The sequence below is a fragment of the Brassica napus genome, chromosome A4, assembly GCF_020379485.1.
Source record: "Brassica napus cultivar Da-Ae chromosome A4, Da-Ae, whole genome shotgun sequence".
Classification (NCBI taxonomy): domain Eukaryota; kingdom Viridiplantae; phylum Streptophyta; class Magnoliopsida; order Brassicales; family Brassicaceae; genus Brassica; species Brassica napus.
Window position 1 is genome coordinate 1,374,036 of NC_063437.1, and position 17,363 is coordinate 1,391,398.

Below are 17,363 nucleotides of genomic sequence, written 5' to 3' on the forward strand. Positions count from 1 at the left end.
CTCAAATAATATATAGGGGATATTTGAAGTTTTTTAAGATTTTTGCCTTTTTTATATATTGAAATATCTATAACATTATGGACTAACAACTTTTCATTCTTATCAACAAATTATAACACAGGCGTTAGGTGCCAATGACACTTCTAAAACCTTCATTTTCGTGCTTTTCTGCAAACGAATCAAATCAATCTATTTCAATCCTTGGATTCAATTCATTAGCCTCCATTAGTTTTGTAAAGCTTTTTCTAATTTTAATTATCTGATAATCAAGCTTCAACTTTACAGGGGAAGATAATTCGAAGGTAGCCGACAGAGCATGAAATTATATATATTGCGACGTTAATTGATTAGGAATACGACCAGTTACATGAAAATGATTTGTATCATTTGCAGCTAACTCAATTGATTTAGAGAAAATTTGATTAGATTAATTTAGATTCGAGTCTAAATATGACAACATGTTTGAGTTGAAATGTCATGTTTTTCTTCTTTGCTCCAATAAAAACACTTCTTACGTATTTAATCAAACATGATTTCTACACAAGCAACTAATTAACTAACCAATATGAAACCTAATTGCTCATAACAAACAAGTTATGAATTTTTTTTTTGCGACCTTTCCAACTTTGAAATTTTTCTCTTCTACTTTTGTAAATGAGATCAAACTCAAAGTATATAGTCTTTGGTGTCCTGAATATATATATAACTTTGAACTAAAGGCTGTGCAACGTTCAAGGTGTGAAATCATATATATACCCAAATCAATTGAATATGTGACGAAATGTGAGAAACATGCACTGATTATGTTGCAACATAAATAGAATAGGCAAGATTATGAGGCTACGCAAATTTAAGTGAAGAACAAACAACCCTCGCCTTGATCCCTGAAGACCCAGTATACCCATATACTGTCTTGAATTTCTTAGAGCAAGATCATTAGGAAACGAGGAAGAATCTTTGAAAAATATAATAACATAATAAAGGTAAAAATAAAAATGCGGTGAAGAAAAAGAGAAGAGAAGTTGAGAAACAATCACTGGCTAACCCGACAATTTGTTTTTTGAGAAACTCCTTTACCTACATAGTTTTTTTGTTATTGGTCTGATTTTTTGAAAATTTAACTTCAGTTATTAAATCAATTTTATTAATATGACATATCTAAGATACTACGCTCAAGAACAATACTGATGAAATGCTCTACTGGTTTATTTTATTAATATTAGTATTACTAATAATAATCTAAATCCACTTGACCAATGAATTTTATAGTTATACGAGTAACATATGAAAGTGATACATATATTTTTTTTTTTTAAACTAATACATATAGTTCAATGGTTGATAGTTAAAGATGGGAAGGGATTAAGTTGTAAATGACATTCCATCAAAAACTGATAGACTATCCCTTTCGTTATCTTTGGCATTTTTGGTGAAAAACTTATGGATAGTAAGGCGTTGATTGATTCGTCACAGACCCACAATCGGAAATTGTACAGTCAATTCTTCTAAATATGTATAATATTTACTTTATTTTAATAACCGTGTTATATAGTGTATTGTCTATAATAATCCCTTATATATTAATTGAGGAACATTTGAAAAGATGTAACCTCAATTTTGTATTAATTAAAAGAGGCCCCAATGCATAGGTGGCACTCAATTAGGTAGTCAATTACATTCAATTGAAAAATAAGTAGGTCCACATTCGATTTGTATATGTTGTTAGATACATAAGTTGGTCAAACTATATGATATAATGATATGATATGATATTTTCTTTCCTTAAATAAAACCTACGGAATTACCATAAATGACTAATATATATATGACAATTAATGAGTTTAATAATAAAGATTTGATAACAATGTATATCTCCTTCATCATTTTTTGTTTAATTTTATATTATTAAAATAAATTAAACAATCAAATTAGCTATAAATATAAAATTTAGATTTTTTCGTATATGTTATATTTTAAATTTTTAAAAACGACAATAAATGACTAAAACTATTAAAATTATTATGTTAAAAATTAATGATCAATGGTTTAACATTTTTATTATAAGAAGATACACATGATTTTAAAACCATATGAGTAAAAAATATCATTTAATAATATATATATATATATATATATATATTAAACACTATATACCATAAGATTACATAAATATTTTAATATTAAAACTTTCAATGAATTTTCAAGAACATTTATAAATTATAAACTTATTAAAGATTTCAGATTGAAAATTTTGTTATCGATGATTTAAATATTTTGTTATAAAACGATATGAACGATCATAGAACCGTATGATTATAAATTCTTATTTAATAAATAACTATACAAAATATACTATTTCTAGAAAAATAGGTTGGTCCATCTTAACTTATATTACACTTTTTATTAAACTAACTATCGAATTGATAAATAACGTACCAAAAAATGTTTTGCACTTTCCTTAAATAAAAGCTACGAAATTACCTAATATGATTAACGTATATGTGAAAATTAATTATAATGAATAATAAATATTTGATAACAATTTTTGTATCTTAGTTCTTTTTTTAATTTTATATTATTAAAATATATTTAAAAATCACATTAAATATATAATAAAAACATTTTTAATTTTTCTTATATGTTATATTTTGAATTTTTCAAAACGTCTATAAATTATTAGAAATTTGAAGATCCCCACTCTGAAAATTTTGTGATCAATAGATTATTTTTTTGTCATAATAAGTTACAAATGATCATAAAATTGTATTAATATGAACTTTTATTTAATATTATAAGAAGATACACATTATTTTAAAACCATATGAGTAAAAAATATCATTTAATAATAAAATATATATATATATATAGATTATACTATATACCATAAGATTACATAAATATTTTAATATTAAAACTTTCAATGAATTTTCAAAAACATTTATAAATTATAAACTTATTAAAGATTTCACATTGAAAATTTTGTTATCGATGATTTAAATATTCAGTTATAAAATGATATGAATGATCATAGAACTGTATGATTATAAATTCTCATTTAATAAATGACTATATAAAACATACTATTCTTAGAAAAATAGGTTGGTCCATCTTGACTTACATTATATTTTTTATTAAACTAACTATCGAATTGATAAATAATCTACCAAATTTTTTTTTGCACTTTCTTTAATTAGAAGCTACGAAATAACCTAATATGATTAACGTATATATGAAAATTAATTATTATGAATAATAAATATTTGATAACAATTTTGGTATCTTAGTTCTTTTTTTTAATTTTATATTATTGAAAGATATTAAAAATCACATTAAATATATAATAAAAACATTTATATTTTTTCTTATATGTTATATTTGAATTTTTCAAAACGTCTATATATTATTAGAAATTTGAATATTCCCACTCTGAAAATTTTGTGATCAATAGATTATTTTTTTGTTATAATAAGTTACAAATGATTTATGAATTATTTAATAAATATTCAAACTAAATAATATATATATATATATATATATATATATATATATATATATATATATATATATATATATATATATATATAAACACTAATGATTTAAAGCAACAAGATTGGCTGATCAATTTAGTCGTCCAGTTGAAATCTTTCAAAAGTATGTGAAAGACTAAAGTCAAAGTAAATATGGATTTAGAATAGTAGTTATATTTTACTAACCAAATACCGAAAAAACCGAACCGAACCGAAACCAACCCGATATCCGGATTGAACACCCGTAATCCAAATGAAGCCAAACTATTGTTTCATTCTCCAAAATATAATAAAAATAATAACTTAATCCCGCGCAAGGCGCGGGTCTTATCCTAGTAGATCATAAAACTACATGTGTATTTATGTACTGAGATTATATTTTCTTACCAACATATTGTATAACTAAGTCTTAATCATAAACGATTTCTGTTGAATATCAATGCCGATACAATAACAATATGTTGGGATTAACTCTTCAATTCCTTGGCTTGCATCTGAAGATGATTTATATTCATATAAACTAAATGTTGGGAGTAAAATCGTTGAATAGTTGTGTGTTTTCTAATTGTTGACTTAGAAATGATAAAGGTTGGTATATGGAGGAGGTGAAGTCAACAAGTAGCTCCAAAATCAATCAATTTCTAGGCTTCAGTCTTCGGTATACAACAATCATCTTTATATTGGGTCCATTTTAAGTTGTTTCAGTGTAACGGTCACAATAATCTAAACTGCAATATTTAGTTTTGTTATGAAGCTAATTAATATTGATTTGGTAAGTCAAACCATTTAAGAGTATTTGAAAAAAAAAAGCGCTCATACTTTTGGATAAATTAGGTTCAAAACGAATGGCTCAAATTTTGTGGTATCTTACACATGAGCGCAGAAGTACAAACTTGATCGTAGGGTTTTCCTTTTTTTGGTTTGTTAAAGTCCTATAGGGTTTGTCTTGTTGATCTGATTTTCAGAACGATATTGAGATTAATCTTGAAATGTATATGCTAAAGTTATATAATGTAGAAAACGATCACTGATTGTGATCAATATCTATAAGAGAAAAAAATGATTTGAACAAGTCAATGATAATACGTAGAGCATCGATGTGTTTAGTCTTTAGTGGCATGCATATTTTTCCAGCTCAGATCTCAACTCAGAGACACAGACATCTTCATGGCCCCAAATTGTAGACTCCTTGTTTGGCTAATCATCTTCATATACATATACATATAATTTGTATTTACGTATTTGTCTATAGTTATTTTAAATTGAATGGAATATATTTTCTTTAATTTGTTCTTCTATATAAGATAAAAATAAAATTTATCTTCTAGTATTGTGGTAGTACTGACAATTTTAGGAAGACCTTGATGCTGGGTCACCTTTGCCAACCGACCCACTGTGTTCGGTCCATTTTGCGTTGATTATTTTGGAATTACTCTAATGTATCTTTATAGTTCTATGACTTCTGTCTAGTGTCTACGTGTGAACTCTCTAAGTACCTTTTATGTTTTTATTAATATTTTTATTCTAAAATAGCTGATTTTTTCTTCTAAAAGCATAACCGCGAAGACTATAAATTTCAAGCATTTCTGAAAATCATCAATTCGATATAGTGCCGTGCTTAGCACTTTAGAGACTCAAGATAAAATCTTATAATTTTACTATAAATGTTTATGATAATATAATTAATGTACCAACATAAATCTATCCAAACTTTTTATATACATTAATTTTTTCAAAGAGACAAAGCTATAATAGTAAAAGTTTAATATAAGATTAAATATAGGTAATTGTGAACATCTTTATCATTTATATATGTCAATTTAAATATATGCAATGTATGTAAAATTACAGGTGATAAATTAATATGATGAATGTAAAAATACAATAATAACGAAAAAGTATTTTATAAAAAGACAAAAAAATAACAAAATCGTCAAAATATAATGAAATTATGATAATAAATAAATTTAAAATATAAAATATCATGAAATAAATATGGTGTAAAACAAATATAACCAAATAAATATAGATAAGTATTAATTAGTTGATTATTGTAAATGTGGAAGTAAAGTTTACTTGGTTAACCATTTGAGTTATTTAAAAAATAAATGTTAAAACCATTAAAATTTGTCATGTGAGAAAAAGAGCATAGAGCAATAGCTTTTTTCTTAAGCCAATGAGCACGGTTTTGATTCGATATAACATGCAATCAGCCTATGTAATATAACTCTTCTCAATTATTGAACGCTAATATAAACTTCAGAGATTATAGCTTTTATATATTATCTATAAAAATTATTTACCATCGGAAAATATGCAATTTCTTATAAGCTAATTATGTAACTTTCAAAAAAAAATGAAAGAAACATAGAATAAGATCTCATTAAGAAAAAAAAAACAATGGTACGTCCACTTGCGCTTTATCTATTGTCGTCATTTTTTTTACACAGTTACAATCCAAATGACTACATTATAAACCTTATTGAGTTTTTTTTAATACGAATTTTAAACTAATCATGTTAGTTTTTGTCACTATAGAAATTCTGAAATAATATATATATACACACTAAGTGAGGACGACAACTACGTACTTCTCTTTCTTTCTTTTTTGTTCAACACGAACTTCTCTTTCAATAATTGAAATTTAGTTGCGGCATTCAATTGTTCCCGGCAGGTCCAAGTCAGTGAATAGCAGTGACGACTACGAATGACGTGTGCAGCACCATTAAATATTGTAAGTGCTAAGAGCTTCGAGAAAATAATACCCATCTCATTAATTCTGAATGAATTTTTCCATGTGCGTTAGCCGTTAGGTGGAATGATTTATCCATGAATAAATTGCTATATGCTCCTACGCCGAAATTTGTTTTTATCATATGCTACTCTCCTCCAAATTTCTTTTAAGCATTTAAATATCATTGCTTTGGATCATCATAGCGTTGAATTAAGCATATAAAACTAAATATTTTTAGTTCACTATTTAGTAAATACAAAGTCACAGTTGCGACGCTGCGCAGCTGAATATATACACCTTTCCTAATACGATCTCATACACAAAACATACAATTATCCTACTAAATAGGATTGCTGTCCAAAGATCAAAAGGATTATTTTTTATCAATGACCAAAATGTTCTAAGTACGTTTCTTTACATATTCAGAAACCTATTAACCTGTTTTCTAAGAAATGTGACAGAGAATCCCAAAAAGAATGAGTCCTTTTAATAACAACATACTATCATCTTCTCGTATTGAAACTTAGATTCAAATATATTGATATGGTATGTGGTAATTCACATACTTCATCCAATAGCAATCGTTTTAAAATATTTCTCCAACAGTAAATTTCAATATCAAAATGGCTAAAAATTTTCATAATGGAGAGAATTCAAACATTAAGTTATAATAGGAGAATCCGAACACAGCACTTCCGCTTAATTAGTTTGTAATCCATTTAGGGGATAACCAAGTTTTTCACACAATAATTTGTGCTATTTTTAAATCTAGAATAAAACAAAAACTATTTGTTGGGCTATTTTAAGATATTTTGTATATAATAATCGGAGTAGTATAATATATTAATAAAATAAGTTTTAAATCATGAATGGTCTTTTTCGACTTACTTTAACAAAAATTCTTATCAATTTTTAGTTTGGTATAAAAATCAAACAATCACTGAAAGTTTTTTTGGTTGGTTTTAACGGTTAAAATCTTGAAATTTGTTTTTGTAAGTTGTAACTATATTAAACATTATATAAGACTTTGATTTTTGGAATATATTGGTGCATATGAGGATTTTAGAAAATTTATAGCTACATATATCATTATAACATTGCATTTATTTTGATCACTTATCTGAAAAACAATCTGAAAATACAAATGTCCAAATCTCCTAGTTTGGAATCGGTTTTTTCTATCGGAACTCGTTGATAATAGTTAGGTGTGTGTCTTTTTGTCATTTGTTTCAGTCTTTTGTTTTTTTTTTCTTTGTCTTAGCTTTCAGTCTTATGCCTTCTTTATTATATTTTCGTATTCTGTAAAAAAACTCGCGAAATTAGTTTAAAATTGAACATTTTACCGTAAAAACAACAATCTGAAAAATTGTATTTGATAGTAATTTTAAAAATGAATAAACTCTCAAAAATGATTTTTAATATTTTGTAAGACGAAGACAAAACACTGAAAAATCACATATAATTACAAAATTAATAAACAAGTATACTCTACTAAGAAGTAAGAACAATATATCGACCATCAGACGAGAAGAGAATTCATGAACCAAAATTAGACGTGGAAACCCACAAACAATAGCCAAGTTACAATTGATATAAATCCTCAAAACACATTTTAGAAGGTTTACCTCTAAAAAGCAGGAAAGTAGTGCTGAATTGTCAGTCCATAGACTATGATTTCTGGCAACATCTAAACCCGATTAAAGTTTTTTTATTTTGTCTAAAGGTCTACATTAAATCATTACATACATGGAACACTATCGGGGTCCATTCATAAAATCATTTAATTGGAGAAACATTTATTAGACAAGCTGGTGTCACATTAACATCTCACGCTAGATAAATTTCAATATTCTCTATAATGTTAAGGTGTTAACTAAAATAAATCGGTGTGCCATGAGACAAACAAAACTTAAAGCATTTGATCATATGGAATGACTGAAGAGATTCCATATCTGGTCCTCGTTATATCCAGTTGTATATAGCCATTTTGACTGGTCGCAAAGAGCTACCTTCAACTGGTCCTCATGAACCGGGTTCGGTTTTAAGCATATATCTCTATATATTAATCATGGAGCATTATAATCTTTAATTGTAACAGATTTGACCAAAAAAAAAAATTCTTTAATTGTAGCCACGTGTCATCATTAGAATAATTTTCAGAATGATTCTGAAAATCTTTAAAAAAATAGATTGGTCTATCTAATTATAAATTATATTTTTATTAAATTAACTTTCAAATTGATTAGTAGTGCATAAAAATATTTTTCATTTTTTCCTTAAATAAAAGTTACAGAATTACCTAATACGATTAAAATATATGAAAATTAAAGATTTTGAATAATAAAGATTTGATAATAGTTTTTGTATCCTCCATCATTTTTGTTTAATTTATATTATGAAAAAAAATTAACAATCACCTTAACCATATAATAACAAATCTGGATTTTTTTTCTTATATGTTATATTTTGAATATTTTGAAAATGACTATAAATTACTAAAATTATTGAAAGTCTTAAAATAAATAATTTGTGAGCAATGGTTTTCCTTTTTTATGTGCTTACTACAGTTTATTAATTATGTACATAACTTTTACTCACTTCTCAATTATTTAATATATTTATTATTTTATAATACGTAATAAACACAAAATAAATAATAATATGTAAAAATAATTTTTATATATGTATTGTTCATCCCGCGCAATGTGCATGTGTTTGTTGATGTATTACTGCCATAATCTTTTCTCAATCGATCGAAGCTCATGTTTTCCGAAAAAAGCTTGCGCGAAATTAAAAGAAACACAAAATATATGTGAGTTAGCCGAAACAATGTTGTAAGCACAAATATTGTAGATTTTAACAAGAAATCACATGTGGGGAGTCAAATAAGTCTAAAATCAACCAAAACCCTAATTTCTTTTTCGACTACAAGTCAGTACTTTCAGTTTTTGTCTTTTCTATATTTCGTAATTGAGCTTTTACGAAACCAGTTTATCAATACCTTGACCTGATATGCATCATCATTACAGTATAGGTCCACAATAGGTAACATCTTTTGAACTTGTGACACGATATAATTGTTTTAGAATGAACAAATTTAATATCCAACAATATTAGTAATTAAAATTCACTTTGTATATGCGCGCGGATTATCAACTATCCCCTATATATTATTTGAGAAGCATTGCAACATTTTTTGTAGCCACGTGTCATCACTAGAATGATTTTTAGAATCCTTAGAGAAATAGGTTGGTCTCTCTAAATATATAATAAGTTTTTTATTAAACCACAATAAATACATTATTAATGTGCTTCATTATTTCCTTAAATAAGATTACAAAATTGCCTAATGTGGCTAAAGTATATATGACAATTAAGGATTTTGAATAATAAAGATTTGATAAAAATAAGTGTGTATTATTATTATATTTGTTTAATTTTAAGCTATTAAAATAAATTAAGCAATCATAGTAACCATATAATAAAATTAAAAAATTATTTATATATTATATTTTGAATTTTTAAAAACGAGTATAAATTACTAAAACTGTTATAAGTTTCACATTCAAATTTTGTGATCTATGATTTAAAATTTTGGTTATGACATGATACAAATAATTAAAAAATAATATAAGTTGAAAGTCTCATTTAATAAGTATCAAAAATAAAAGATATATAAATATATGTATCATTTTAAATTAAACTATATGCCATATAAAAATACATAAATATCTTAATTTTGAAATTTACTTTGAACATTTTTTTGATAAAAAAATTGAAAAAATATTGACAACTTAATTTCTTAAATTATTATAAATTATTTAAACCAATAATCCCACTGTGAAAATTTTGTTATCACTAATTAAGACTTTTTGCTATAACATATACAAATGATAAAAAACAAATATGAGCAAAAATCATCATCTAATAAATAATAATATTAAAATATACCATATATATATGTTACTATCATTTAAATTTAATTATATATCATATCAAATAGAAAAAAAAAATTTCGATTTATAAAATTTATTTATATGTTCGCACCAATTTAATTCTATAAGTAGTAGATAATAAATTTTTAATTATTTAATATATATTTATTATTTCATAATATGTTATAAACACATAATATATAAAATAATATATATATAATGTTCATTTCGCGCAAGGCGCGGATCTTAATATAGTTACTTATATATTTTCCAATAAAAAACTGTGTACGAAAAGAGAATTGCAAATTACATTAATTAGGTTTGCATTACTATACAATATATGTTTAGATGTTAACTAAGCAACCAGTTGAACTTTGTTACCCCGAAAAGAGAATGAGGTAACGAATCAATGTAAACCATTAAATGCTAAGAAACAAAACAAATCAACCTTTCAAAAAGCCAATAATTATTACCAGACATGAAGGGATGGTGGCTGTCTTATATGCAAAAAAGGTTTACAATTGGGTTTATTGTTTTGTATGATATATTATGAAACTAAATTTCCTCATTCGCTTTGCTATGTAATTGGTTGAAACTTAAGAGCCATGTTCTACGCCAAAAAAAAAACTTAAGAGCCATGCAGACGCAGTATGACTACTGAAAAATAAAGCTGAGATCAAGCCCATACAAAAAAAGTCAAATTTAAACCGTACGTATAAAAAATAATACGTTTTTGTTTATCATCTACAACTCACGCATTCTAAAATATTTGAATCAGTGATTTGATACAGTGTCCAGAGCAAGTGATATGCTACGGTATCCAGACCCGGTCTTAGATTTACATATTCGCTTTAAGGCCACAAAGTGGCTGGTTTAATAAATCTTTTAGAAATATTGGCGATTTGGAAATCATTAAAGCTTCATTTCAGTACAAGAATATAAAAAAAAGTCAAACTCTCTCTGACTCTGTTCCCAATGCAGAACCCCTGGAAGCTGCCTGGCTCAGCCTCCGCCCTGTGCCCTCCGCTGTCCGCCGCTGGTGAACCCCCTCCTCCGCTGTCCCTCCCTCCCGATCCCCCTGACCCTTCCACCCCTCTTTCTCCTCATGAATACCCTCCTCTATCCTCTTCCCCTCCCTCCAAATCTAGATCTAAAACTGGCCAAAACCCTAATCTCAAAGGTTTTTTGGTTCCTCCTCCTTCCACTGCTGAGACTGTGCTACTAGATGTCACTATGACACTGCAGCCAGAATCACCCAAAAAAACTTGCCCCACCATTACTGGCCCTCAAAAAGGTCTTACCTCAAATTTGTTACCTCTAACTCAAACTGGTCCCCTCTTTGGATCTATACCTCAAACCATCCTTTCTCCTGAAACTATTCCATCTTCAACCTCCAACCCCATTGACTTCTCTGTCCACAAACCAAAATCGTCCTCCCCCCTCCTTACCAACAAAGCCGTTTCTCCTATACCCCCCTCTTCCTCTGTCCAGACTGAAGCAACCCAAAAAAACCCACCTATTTTTCCTCCTCCCCAATCTCACCCTCAAGCTCAAACACCCTCTCTTGTAGAAAGGTTGAGAGCTTCTGAAGATAAAACCCTCCAAAGACTTGCGCCTTTTACCATATCAGAGACAGGACGCCCAAGAGTCCTAATTCCTGATGTTGTTTTTGAAAAAGGTGCTGAATTACACAAGGATTTTATTGTCTGCTACTACAATGGTAAGCCGCCACCATTTAACCAGATCCAGAGTGTCTTCAACCACATGTGGGGAAAAGGAAAAAAGTTAGAAATTCATAACAATCCACTAAATCGCTCTACTCTGGTCAGGATTCCTAGTGATTACCTGAGGCAAAAAATTCTTGAAAAATGTATCTGGTATGTTGGAGACTCTATGTTTCATACCGCCCAATGGAGTTCCGAGCACTCGATGTCTACCCCTCCACTGAAAGCAATACGGATCTGGGCTCACTTGATAGGCGTTCCTCTTGACCTGCGCTACAATCAAGGGCTTAGTTTAGTTGCAGGTTTGGTTGGAGAACCAAAAGAAACTGATGATTTCACTAGGAGCCTTGTGAGTCTCACTGTTTCCCATGTGAAAGTGGAAGTTGACCTGACTAAGCCGCTCCCGTCTGTTGTTGAATTTGAGCGCCAGAGCGGTGAGGTAGTTGAAGTCCAAGTCTCTTACCCCTGGACCCCCCCGACCTGCTCCCACTACCATGAGCTTGGGCATATTGTCCGGAACTGTCTCCTCTATACCCCTCCTCCCCCTCCTCTTCCAACTCCTCAGAAAACCCCCCATCCTGCTCCTCCCCTCCAAAAAACTCCCTTCACCTCTTCCTCAAAGAATCCTCGTCCCTTGCCAGCTAAAAACCAAACAAAAAAATCTGCTGTCTTTGTCCAAAAATCCATTCAGACCAAGCCTTTGAATCCCCCCATCTCAACTTCCTCTCAGTTTGATGCTTTAATCAATCTGCCCACTGATTTCTCTCCTGCTCATTTAAACTATCAGTTGACTTTAGCCTCCACCCCAGAGCCCCCACCTCGTCCTTCTCTTAAGCGCTCCCGCTCCTCTCCAACCCTATCGCCCCCTCACCTTTCTAAAAACACCTGCCCAAACCCTTTCATCCTTCATACATCTAAATCCACCCTTTCTCTTCCACCAAATCCAATTGAACCTATCCTTACACTTCCACCAATTCCCAAAGCCCATCCTGATATCTTTGCCTCCCCAAACTGCCCTAAAAAGCTTTTGTCCCTTGATTCTCATGCTATGAATGAGGATCCCCCAACTTCTTCTTAATGAGTGTAAAACTCTTTTTTTGGAACATCCGTGGTCTAAATGACCCGGATAAACATCGGATTTTTGTAGACTGGCTTCATACTAATAAACCGCTCTTCGGGGCTATCTTGGAATCTCATATAAAAGAACTTTCTTTGTTACACTTAATGGCCACGTTATGCTCTGGCTGGCACTATGTCTCGAACCACCTTTCAGATGCTGATGGCAGAATCATCCTAATCTGGAAGGACCCTCTGAAGCTTCAGGTTGTTCATCAGAGCAGGCAAACTCTAACCTGCCTGTTGACCCTTCCCAACAAAGAACCCTTCTACTATACTGCCGTGTATGCTTCAAATCTTGCGGAAGAGAGAAATGATCTGTGGACTGACCTCTTACAACTTCACTCCGCTTTTGATTTACAGAGCAAGATGTGGTTTGTTGGTGGAGATTTCAACCAAATCTTACATCACGCGGAGCACTCCTCATCCACTGTGAACTCCCTAAACAGCCAAATGTACCTTCTACAAGACTGCCTCCTTCAGACTGGTTTATTCGATCTGCGGTTCAATGGTCCCAACCACACTTGGAAGAATAACCAGCCTGACTCACCAATAGCAAAGAAACTGGACAGGCAGCTTGTAAACAACAATGTCCTCACCACCTACCCCCACGCCATAGCCACCTTCCTTCCACCTTCCATTTCAGACCACACACCCTGTCTAACTGACCTCGTCTATCAGTTACCTAAAGCCGGAACTAAACCCTTTAAGTTTCAGAACTACTTAACCAAACATCCGGGGTTCACTCAGCTGATAGCGGACGCTTGGGCACAGGCCGGAGGCTCCTGCTGCAATCTAGCGGGACTGTGTTGGAAGCTAAAACTCATCAAAAAGGATTTGAAACTTCTAAACAGAGATAACTATTCAAAAATACAGGAGAGAGTGAAAGAAACTTACTGTTTGCTTCAAATTGTGCAGGTACAAGCCCTTCAATCGCCCACGTCTCAGAATTTCAGAGAGGAGAGAGAACTAAATCAGCGCTGGCAATTCCTGAGACAGATAGAGGAGTGCTATTTCAGGCAGAAGTCTAGGATTAACTGGCTCAGAGAAGGAGATCTAAACACAACCTATTTTCATAGAATCTGCCAAGTGAGAGCAAGTTATAATGCTATACGTGCGTTCCTTACCCCAACAGATATACTCATCACTGATCCTCTGGAGATGAGTCAGTATGCGATCGCTCACTTTCAGTCGGTTCTAGGCCCTCTTCACTACCAGCCCCCGGTGACTCATTCTCAACTTGAGTGGTTCCAAGTATTATCGCCTTTTAGAGTCTCTGAATTGCAAGCACAACAGATGACATCAACACCAACTGCGGTAGAGATAAAGCGTCACTTTTTCAAGCTCAACGCAAACAAAGCACCAGGACCAGATGGTCTTACCTCGGGATTTTTCAAGGCATCTTGGGAGATCATAGGAGGAGAAGTAGTGTGCTCAGTTCAGCAATTTTTTGAGACTTCGTTCCTGCCAACGACGACAAATGCCACCATCCTCTCTCTTGTCCCAAAGTTCCCAGGAGCATCTAGAGTCACAGAATACCGCCCTATCTCGTGCCTTAATACGGTTTACAAAGTGATTTCTCGTCTGCTGGTGAGCCGTTTAAAGCCCATCTTGCCTGCCTTGATCCTTCCCTGTCAAACTGCATTCATTAAAGATAGACTCCTCACTGAGAATACGGTTCTGGCAAGTGAACTGGTTAATGGTTACCATAAAAATAAGGGCGCCAAGCGAATCACTATAAAGGTAGACATAGCAAAAGCTTTTGATACCTTGTCTTGGGAGTTTCTCCTCACTTGTTTGAAAAGTCTGAATCTACCGAGTCAGTTTCTTGCGCGGCTGCGGGCTTGCATCTGTACCACCAGTTTCATGATCGGCTATAATGGAACAGTAAACGGTTATTTTAAAGGAAAGCGTGGCCTCAGGCAGGGAGATCCCCTCTCGCCATATTTGTTTGTTATTGCCATGAACTATCTATCACTTATGCTAAACAAAGCGGCTGAGGAATGTAAAATCAAATACCATCCAAAGTGTAGTGGAATGAAGCTCACCCACCTCTCTTTTGCAGATGATCTTCTCATCTTTATTGATGGATCAATCTCCTCTGTTCAGAATGTTCTTCAGGTACTGCGAGAGTTTGAGCTTCGTTCGGGTCTTGCTGTTAGTTTCCAAAAGACAAGTTTTTTTGCTTCGGGTTTGAGTGACGAAGAAACGAATGTAATCCAAGCCTCCACAGGAATGACTCAAGGCTCGCTCCCTTTTCGCTATCTGGGAGTGCCTCTCAACTCCAGAAAGCTCTCTCTACCAAACTGCCAACCCCTGATCCAGCAAATAAAAAAGAGATTCGGCTCTTGGTCAGTAAAGTCTCTGTCGTTTGCGGGAAGGCAACTACTCATAAAGACGGTCATCGCTGGAATCAATACCTTCTGGTGCTCAGCTTTCATTCTCCCCAAAGCCTGCATTAAAAAAATTAACTCAATGTGTAACCACTTTCTTTGGAAAGGGGACTTGGAGGGGCATCATTCTGCGAGAGTATCTTGGGAAACTGTCACACTAACAACTGCACAAGGGGGATTGGGAGTAAAAGATCTGCTTACCTGGAACAGGGCTTGTTGCTTGCGCTTGATTTGGTTGCTCTTTTTCAGAGAGGATTCGGTTTGGGCTGCCTGGTTCAAAGAGGTCATCCTTAACGGCTCAATCCACAATTACTGGACTATAAACCCACGCCAGTCTTTCTCGTGGCTTGTCAACAAATTGATAAAGCTCAGACCGGTTGTTTTCCCTCTTATCAAGCTGAGGGTGGAAAATGGACGGTCTGCCCTTTTTTGGCATCACAATTGGGCTCCTCCTGGAATCATAGCCGATCTTCAGGTAACCTCTCGCTCCAGAATAGGTATCACAAGCAATGCTACTGTCGCTTCTCTGTGTAGGAACGGCAACTGGAACTTACCTCCGGCTAGATCAGAGCCCATGATCCAACTGCATACCTACATCACCACAATTGAGTTAACCACCCTCCCTGATTTCTATGAATGGACGCTGCTGGGAAAAATAGATAACAAGTTCAGAACAGGGAAGGTCTATACTCATCTTAAAGGTCAGATTCCAGACAAGCCATGGACCAAATCCGTTTGGTTTCCGCATCAGATCCCGCGACATGCTTTCCATGCCTGGCTTGTTCTACAGAACCATTGTCCAACAAGAGATCGGTTGATTAGTTGGGGCATCCAGACTGATCCTCTCTGTCTCCTCTGTAACTCTCATGGTGAATCTCGAAACCATCTCTATTTTGACTGCAGCTTCAGCTTCGATCTCTGGTCTTTGGTCTCTCATCGTTGTAGAATTCGACCGCATAGATCATGGGATCAATCAGCGACTCAAATGGAAACTCTAACTGGTGACAAAGTATCAAAGCTACTCACCCTTCTCTCCTGGCAAGCGACGCTCTATTGGATCTGGAATGAGAGAAATGGGCGATTGCATGCACAGAACTTCCGGTCGGCTGATGTCCTCTTCTCTCTGTTGGATCATCAAATCAGAAATAAGATACAAAGCTTTAGAGAAACAAGCCCTGCTCTCTCTTCGAACATGTACCAGCGATGGGTTGCTCCCTAGATCTTCGGATTCACGGCTGTAGTTACTCTTCGCGTTTTCCACTCTGCTGGAGCTTTCAACGCACCAACCGCTCAACTACCACCAACCCTCTTCAAGTCTCTAACTGGGCCAAAACAGGCCAAGAGTAATACATGAAAGTTCTTACTGAGATTCTAACATTTCGGCCCATATTATGTTTTAACTGAGCCTAGCTCTAAAACACTGCCTTCTTAAAGGCCTGTATTATTTTCTTTTATCTTTGTTCTAATGAAAGCCAGTTTACAAAAAAAAAAAAAAAAAATATTGGCGATTTGGCTATGATTTCCTGTAAAAGTGGAGGCCTTAAGCAGATTCTTGCTCTGCTTGGCCCTTAACTTAAGGCCGTCTCTGGCAGTTTCTTCACTTGCTGGAAAAAAGATTTTACATCAGAAATATGAAAATGAAAATGACTTAAGTAATATATAGGAGATTTGGACCAACTTACTTATTGCTAAATGATTTTAATTTGTAAGCCAAAGAAATTTATCATGGTATCAGAGCGGACCCACACCTTAACACATTAGTTCGATCTGGACAATGGCTTGATCATCCCACTAACTGATGGTCCATAGAAGGCTCATTTCCACCGAAATTGCTAGAAAAATAAAACATTGTCTCGGAGGGATATGATTGATTCTGCGAGATTAATGGTTATACGCACCATTATCTTGAGGGAGGGTATAGGAGAAAAAATCTC

The 17,363-nt window shown here is 32.6% G+C and overlaps 1 protein-coding gene across 1 annotated transcript; it reads left to right on the forward strand.

Moving 5' to 3' along the window:
• Window positions 1–3,795: 3,795 nt before the first annotated feature.
• Window positions 3,796–13,019, forward strand: LOC125608257 (mucin-2-like). Its single transcript, XM_048778326.1, has 2 exons — window positions 3,796–6,261; window positions 11,178–13,019. Exons 1-2 carry the CDS (start codon window positions 6,235–6,237, stop codon window positions 12,996–12,998), a joined length of 1,848 nt encoding a protein of 615 aa, XP_048634283.1. The 5' UTR covers window positions 3,796–6,234; the 3' UTR covers window positions 12,999–13,019.
• The last annotated feature ends 4,344 nt before the right edge of the window (window positions 13,020–17,363 follow it).

What these genes read in the sequence shown, in the direction of transcription:
- LOC125608257 (XM_048778326.1), top strand. Translation starts at nt 6,235, where the DNA reads ATGACGTGTGCAGCACCATTAAATATT. An exon ending in GTGCAGCACCATTAAATATT is followed by an intron (nt 6,262 to 11,177) that starts GTAAGTGCTAAG and finishes TTCCCAATGCAG; the next exon opens with AACCCCTGGAAGCTGCCTGG.